This window comes from Tarenaya hassleriana, unplaced genomic scaffold, assembly GCF_000463585.1.
Source record: "Tarenaya hassleriana unplaced genomic scaffold, ASM46358v1 Cleome1, whole genome shotgun sequence".
Taxonomy (NCBI): domain Eukaryota; kingdom Viridiplantae; phylum Streptophyta; class Magnoliopsida; order Brassicales; family Cleomaceae; genus Tarenaya; species Tarenaya hassleriana.
This window is the reverse complement of record NW_010960187.1, coordinates 932,604-939,963: the sequence shown is the minus strand read 5'-3', so window position 1 is coordinate 939,963 and position 7,360 is coordinate 932,604. Positions and strand designations below refer to the sequence as shown.

The 7,360-nt window shown below is 35.6% G+C and overlaps 1 protein-coding gene across 1 annotated transcript; it reads right to left on the bottom strand.

Annotated features, from left to right (window-relative positions):
• Positions 1–39: 39 nt before the first annotated feature.
• On the bottom strand, positions 40–3,643 carry LOC104818617 (leucine-rich repeat receptor-like tyrosine-protein kinase PXC3). Its single transcript, XM_010548301.2, has 3 exons — positions 799–3,643; positions 397–721; positions 40–319 (listed from the first exon to the last, which is right to left on the bottom strand). The coding sequence occupies exons 1-3, from the start codon at positions 3,137–3,139 to the stop codon at positions 286–288; spliced, it is 2,700 nt and encodes an 899-aa protein (XP_010546603.1). The 5' UTR covers positions 3,140–3,643; the 3' UTR covers positions 40–285.
• Positions 3,644–7,360: the final 3,717 nt, after the last annotated feature.

Here is a 7,360-nt window from a genome sequence, read left to right as displayed (position 1 = left end):
GTAGGGAAAAAGACAAAACACAACATTCTCTGCCACCTAAATTTTCAGGTGGTCATGTAATCTATGATCTTTAATTCTAATGTTGGATCATTCCAATCACTTCTTCTTTCTGAACAATGTTCTTGGCTTGGCTTATGGCACTCATTGAAAAGCTTCCATTATATGCTCTGGTGGCTTTTCCGTCTGTGTTACATTTTTAGTTTAGACTCAATATTTTGTTTAAACAATCTGTTTCTCTTGCCGGTTTTTCGTGTGATCCACTTCCTTGCTCTCTGTTTGTTCATATCAATAACCCGAAGTCTCCATTGACAAAGAAACTCTACAATACAGAGAAGAACAAGCTTTTCTGAGTGATTCTTGAAAGGGTTTGGACAAAAAAAAGGTCAGTATTCTCACTTGCTCTGCTTGATCTCCTGAAGCATTTCCACCACTCTTTTCATCTTCGGCCTTTTCGCAGGTGTGAGATCAGTGCAGAGCAATGCCACTTTCAGAGCAGCAAGCATTTCTCTCCTCCAAGCAAAGGACACAGTGCTGAGCCTTGAATCCAGTATCTGCTCAGGTGTTTCTCCTCTTGCTGGCCCTCCATGAACCCATTTCACCAAGTCCACTCCTTCACCAAACTCTTCATCAACTGGTGGTCTCGTGGTGAGAATCTCCAGCAATACCACCCCGTAGCTGTATACGTTCCCCGGTGCTGTAACTTGCATTGTATACGCGTATTCTGAGGGGGGGAAACCAGAGGAAACGATGAGGAAAGGCTCGGGTTTATGGAGGAATAGTGTAAAATGAGACCTTAACCTGGAGGAATGTAACCAAAGGAGCCTGCGACTGCGCTGATACTTGCAGTTCCTCGGGATGGATCTAAGAGCTTCGATATCTCGATTTCTCCGAGCGCTGGTTTGAAGCCGGCATCAAGAAAGACGTTGCTAGAGGAAATGTCGAGGTGAATGATGGCGACATGGTGGAGAAATGCTAATCCTTCGGCTACTCCAATGGCAACCAACAGTCTTGCTGGCCAGTCAGGTTGGCACTCGGGCTTCTTTGTGGGTTCATGAAGAATCTGAGCTAATGTACCATTTGGGAAATGCTGATGCAACAAAAGAGCAACGTCTTCATATATCACGAACCCGATTGGTCTGACCAGATGATCATGGCAAAGCTTGCTTAGCCTTTCGAGCTCCCTTATCATTTTGTTCTGATGATGGGTTATGGTTCTGTCCATGGATTTGAGCTTCTTCACCGAAATGACCATACCGGAAGGCATGACTGCTTTATAGATTGAACTGAAAGTTCCCGTGCTGAGTTTGTTCGATTCCTTCGTAGCTGCTTTCACAACTGCACCTAGATCGATCTCCTGTTCCATATTCTCAAGGAAGACATTTCCTGCCACGATTATCGGTTGGTTATCCTCGGGATTTTCCTCAACGTCTACACTTTTAGCTGCTTTTTCTTGTTTCTCCCTCATCATGAAGAGCAGAACCACCACAGTGACTGATACAAAGACAGCCATGGCAGAACCAATTACAACCAGTATTGTCCTGTACGAAACCTTGTGATTGTATTTCAGATGTTCAAGACCATCAGGATATCCACATGAAGTGCTCAATGGTTCCCCGCAAAGCCCTTCGTTTCCAGAAAAGCTCGAGTTTGGAGACTTCTGAAACGGAACAAAGATTGGAACCGGGCCATTCAGGAGGTTATTGGAGAAATTAACCTCGATCAAGCTTAACATGCCATTGAACAACTGTGGTATGGAACCCGTGAGCAAGTTATTAGAGACGTCTAAAGAAACCAACTTGTCGAGCTTCCCTAGCTCAAGAGGCAGTGATCCATGGAGATGATTGAAACTCAAGTTGAGGGCTATCTGCAAATTCCTCATCCGACCAACCTCGGGTGGGATAGTTCCTGTCAAATAGTTTCTCCCCAGTTGTAGCTCAAGAAGCTTCGAGCAGTTTCCTATCTCTCGAGGTATCTCCCCTCTTATCGAGTTCTGGTCCAAGAGCAAGAACTGAAGTCTTGGCATGTTGCAGATGTCACTTGGTATGGTGCCATTAAGCCGATTATTTCGCAAGTCAAGCTTGTTAAGGTTTCTGCATCCAAGAATCGATTCCGGGATATCCCCATAGAGACTATTACCCGAGAGAATCAGTTCTTGAAGATTCATAAGCCGACCAAGCTCTTTGGGAAAGGTTCCACTGAACCCATTTGAGGCCAGATTCAGAAGAGTGAGATTAGAACACTTGGAAAACTCTGCAGCTATCTCCCCCGAGAGACGGTTACTGTCTGCTTCGAAGTATGTAAGGCCACTGATGTTTCCAACTGTCCTGGGGATGACTCCCACAATCTCATTATTCCCAATCCTAATGCTGGAAAGGCCACTGCAGATTCCTACTGTTTCTGGGAGTTCACCAGTTAACTTATTCTGCGTCAAGACCAAAACTTGAAGCTTGCCCCTTTCGAACATGCTCCTCGGTATCTTCCCTTCAAGCCGGTTCGAGTGAAGATTCAACAATTCCAGTTCAGATACAGAGCCCAACCCATCAGGTATCTCACCTGATAATTCGTTCTCATATGCTGTAAAGACCTTGAGATTTCTCAGATTCCCGACCCATTCGGGTATGGAATCATTCAAACCATTGCTAGAGACCTGAAACTCCTCCAACTTCTCAAGAACCTTGAGCTCATCGGGTATCTCCCCCACGAGCAAGTTGTTGGAAAGATTAAGGGCTCTGAGGTTTCTAAGCTTAAGAAACTCAACTGGAATCTTACCAGCAAACCGGTTCAGGGACAAATCAAGAAACTGGAGCTCAGACAAGTTGCCAAGAGCTGAGGGGATTGGTCCATTGAAGTTGTTGTTCGAAAGATCTAGATGTTTCAAGCTCCTGAGCTCAGATATTACAGTGACATTACCTCTAAGCTGAAGACCTGATAGATCAAGTATTTCAACAACCGAGTGGTTGGCGCCACACCTGAGCCGGGACCAAGTGCAGAAATCTGTGCCATTGTCGCCCCACCCAGGAACTCCGAGCTCTCTGTTAATGGCTGCCAATGTGGCTTCGTCACTTAGCCGCGCTTCCACAAGCTCGGATTTTGACAGAAACCCAATAATCAGAAGAACTGACATGCACCAAGGGACCATTTTTTTTTTCTCTGAGACCGGACAAAAGTTGTTCTTCCTTGTCCCTCCTCCAGACAGAGAAAGAAGAGTAACCGCCAAGAGATTGAATGGCTGAATAACATTGATTTGGGGTTTAAACCACGCGAAGGGCCGTGAAGAAGGTGAGAAGAAGAAAGGAAAAGAAAGCCCTTGCTCTTTCCGCCATGAAAGCCGGAAAAAGTCCTGGTTTTAGAGTCAAGGTAACTGTTTACTGCTGTTTCCGGACAAAACCCAACTGAGAATCCTGCCAAAGAAAGAATCTGCTTTTGAGAGAGAGAGCATAATTTCAGGGTGAAGAGGGGGAGAAACCCTTCAAAAGATTTGCAGAAGAAAGAAAAAAGGGAAAGACTGGAGATGGAATAGGGGTCTCTATGGCGAAGAGATGAAACGCATTCCGTGTGTTTATATCACGGAAATATGATTGCAGAACCAAACAAAGATCCTCACTCACTCACTCACTCAGATTCTGAGAGAGAGAGGAGGGAGTTTTTTTTAATCTTTTTATATATATATTATAACAGAGTAATTCCTGATTGGAAAGTTTACATATATATATATATATATATATATATATATTCACGAGAGACACTGCAAAGGTGAATGCGATGAATAAACGAATGAAGGCTGCATAAATCCATCTGACACAATTTCTCCATTTCTATTTCTTTTTATGTAAAATATTTTATGTACAGTACTTTAGGTAATTCTTTCCTCTGACCATCTCTTGACCAAACTGTCCCATTCAGTTAAAAAAAAAAAAAAAAAAGCAATCAGATATTTTGTAATTCAGAGTTTCTCAAATAACTCTTCTACATTGGAAAATATTTCTTTTCGGACTTTTTCTTTAATTCCATATTGAATCATATGTTGTAACAAACAATACCATATGAACTATATGGTGTATTCTTTATCAGCACAAAGATATATCTGATAAAAATATATTACAAAATGTCGTGACATATATATATATATTTATAATCATTTGAAGAAAATGTACTTGTTATAACCGAACCCAAACCCGATTTGTCCATCATTAAGAGCAAGACACAATAATCTTCTTTGGTAAATGTAAATTTAAGACACAATAATCTTGTTGAGCGAAGACATCTGTTTCTTTAATGTCGCAAACATTCAGACATTAATATGTAAGCATGTCTTTTCTTTTATTTATTTATTGTTTTTGTTTCCTCAAATCAAAGTAATGAACCTTCGATTTCATTTGTTTTCTTTCTTTCTTTATTTATTTTTCCCTTTGGCATCCAATGATGAAATTGAAAAAAGTTCGATGTAAATATAAAATATAAAATATAAAATATCATGAATGCAATTTGATTCATATGTATGTAATGAAAACAAAAGCTGATTCTGCCTTGTAATTGTATATATACAAATTACAAATTAATTGCATCGTTACCTTGACCAATAAAACTGTATTTCGTTTTACAAAATATATATATATATATATATATATTCAATTTTATGCGTAAATTTATTTTACTTTAAATTCTATTCGAATTTATTTCTATTTGAAAATTTATTTCTTTCCTAATAGATTTTATTTTCTTAATTATCTTCACATTTTTAAATTTAAACTATTTAAATTTTAAAAAATTATAATCAACAAATATATATTACGTTCAATTGAAATATACTTATATATTATTTGAATTGTTTTTTGAAATTTCCAAAGGGATATATTTTGGGTTTCTTTTCATCGATCATTCTTTTATTGGGAATATATATATATATATATAGATGTATGTATATGAGTTAAGAAAATGATTACAATTAACAACTTAAACGTGTGGATCGATGGGAATAATTCGTCTTTTAGGCGGCTCTAATGCTTTCATGAAATTTTGTATACCGATGTTTACGGAATCGATCTATGATATATAAATATAAATAAAACCATATATGACATAAAATATATTTCCATCATTCAAATTGAATGCATGAAGAATTCTTGGTATTATACTATTATATATATATATATATATATATATATATATCAAAGTTAATCATTGTAGCTTGAAATAAACAGTAGTTTAATCGAGGAATGATCGTACTCGATAAATATTGAAGAAATAATTTTTTTAAAGGTTAGGGATTTTGTGGCGAGGAATGGTATTGGTGGGGCTTCTTAGTATGGGTAAAAGGGCATCTGGCACCGCCCCGACACGTGGGACCAAACTTTATAAAAAAAATATGTCAGAATCTAAATATAAATCGAAAATGATATGAAAAGAATTATCTACAATGTTTAAAAAACAAATTATACTATTTTAGATATTTTAAAAACATTAATAAAACTAAACACAAGATAGTCTCTTTAACATTTTATACCTAATATTCCAAGAGATATATTTTTATTAATGAAACTAGTTTTTATTTTTGTCAAAATAAACTAGTTATATTCACGAATTGAATTTAATATTATTGATATATCTATTTTAAAACTCAAAATCTCAAAATCTTTTATTAAATCATGTATTATACGCATGTAAGTAACGAACCTTTTCATCGTTTTTAAACATTCTATTCATTTATATATACATACAAACGTTTTTAATATTTTATTTTTGAAAGTATATGGTCGATCTCATTTTCTCACGTTTATATAAAGAATTTTGACAATGTTTTTATTTTTTATATTTCCTAGATAGTTTCCAGCGTTCTACTCCTCAACGATTCGCTCCAACTCACACGTTTGTATCAAGAACAGAGAAGAAAGAGAGTCGATACGCGATGTACGAATTCAGTACCGAAGGAAATCTGGTACTTACATTTCCGAAAGAGGAAATTATGTATCTAGGATTAAGAATCATGTCGGAAAATCGACCGGAGTCGACCTCGACGCACCGAAGAGCCAAGGACTCGCAACAAGAAAGAGAACCAAGAATCGAAAAAACCAAAACGCAACCAGAGTTCGATAATCTTAGGTCAGATGACAGCTTTGTCCCTCCGTCCTTTCAAAACCTCTCTTTCGTTTCGAAGTTCCAGAACCTCTACTTCATTCCGAGGTTTTGTAGAAGATACTACACTTTCGTTGTTTTAAGATTTTAAATTTTTTATTTAAATATTTTCTCCCGCTGTTTTCTTTCTCCTAGTTTTATTTATAAGGAAAAGAATAAACATAATCATGGAAGCACATCGTTGCCTCGAGGACAATAGGAATATTAAAAAAAAAAGGCAAAATGTTTAAATATATTTTTATTGTAAAAAATAATATTAGGAAAATATAACCAATGATTACTATTAGAACTAAGCCATTAGGAGAGTGGCTTTACATTAAAACTTTCTGCGTAATCATTTGACATTGCAATGATGATTTTCGCCTTCAACGCTATATTTCATACGCTGATTAAGCCGAGATTTGTGCTCCAACTAAGAATTTCACACTATAAATTATAAAAAGAAAAAATAATATCTTCACGTATCATATATATATATATATATATATAGCCGTACATCCTATATATGCTCTACTAATTCATAAAAAATGAATCCTAAATATTTTAGGCTGTGATAGGATTCACATAGTTAATTCAACAAAATCAAGAATATTGTTAATTATATATATATATATATATATATATATATATAATACATGATTTTCCATTTGAAACAAAACATAAAATCTAAAGGATAAGGGTTTAAACTTTTTCTTCACCTCCAAAAATTTAAAGATTGGAATGGAAACTTTGAAGATTCGTTAGTGAAATGTCATTTACTATAAAAAAAAAAGAAGATAACAAAACTAAAAATAAAAGAACAAAAATTAATTTTTGCATTAATCTTAATTCATGTTGTATATTCTTTTAACTTCTAGTTTGGTATATTACCTATTGATTTAACGTTTGTATATAGACAGTTATAATATTTTCTTGGCAACTTTAATTATTAAGAAAATTTAGTATACAGTTTTTTGTAATTTTTTAAAATAATTACAAATGATCAAATTTATATAAAAAAAAATAAACATAATAAAAGGACTATCAAAGGACATGACATGACTCGGCTGTCCATCTTTTTGCAATGGGGCACGTGGATGGAAACATAGATGGAACCATACTTTTAGTAATTTTTCATCGTCCCTTTTTAAAATGACTATTTTGAATTATCTAATTTTAATTTATTGTTTATAAAATAAGAAAATTAAAGACAAAAAAAGTATGATTTAAGACCGGGGGGGGGGGGGGT

Coding starts and splice junctions, on each gene's coding strand:
- LOC104818617 (XM_010548301.2), bottom strand. CDS start 3,139: ATGGTCCCTTGGTGCATGTCAGTTCTTCTGATTATTGGGTTTCTGTCA. Junction 722..798: donor CTTTGGTTACATTCCTCCAG/GTTAAGGTCTCA, acceptor TCCCCCCCTCAG/AATACGCGTATACAATGCAA. Junction 320..396: donor CAGGAGATCAAGCAGAGCAA/GTGAGAATACTG, acceptor TCTGTATTGTAG/AGTTTCTTTGTCAATGGAGA.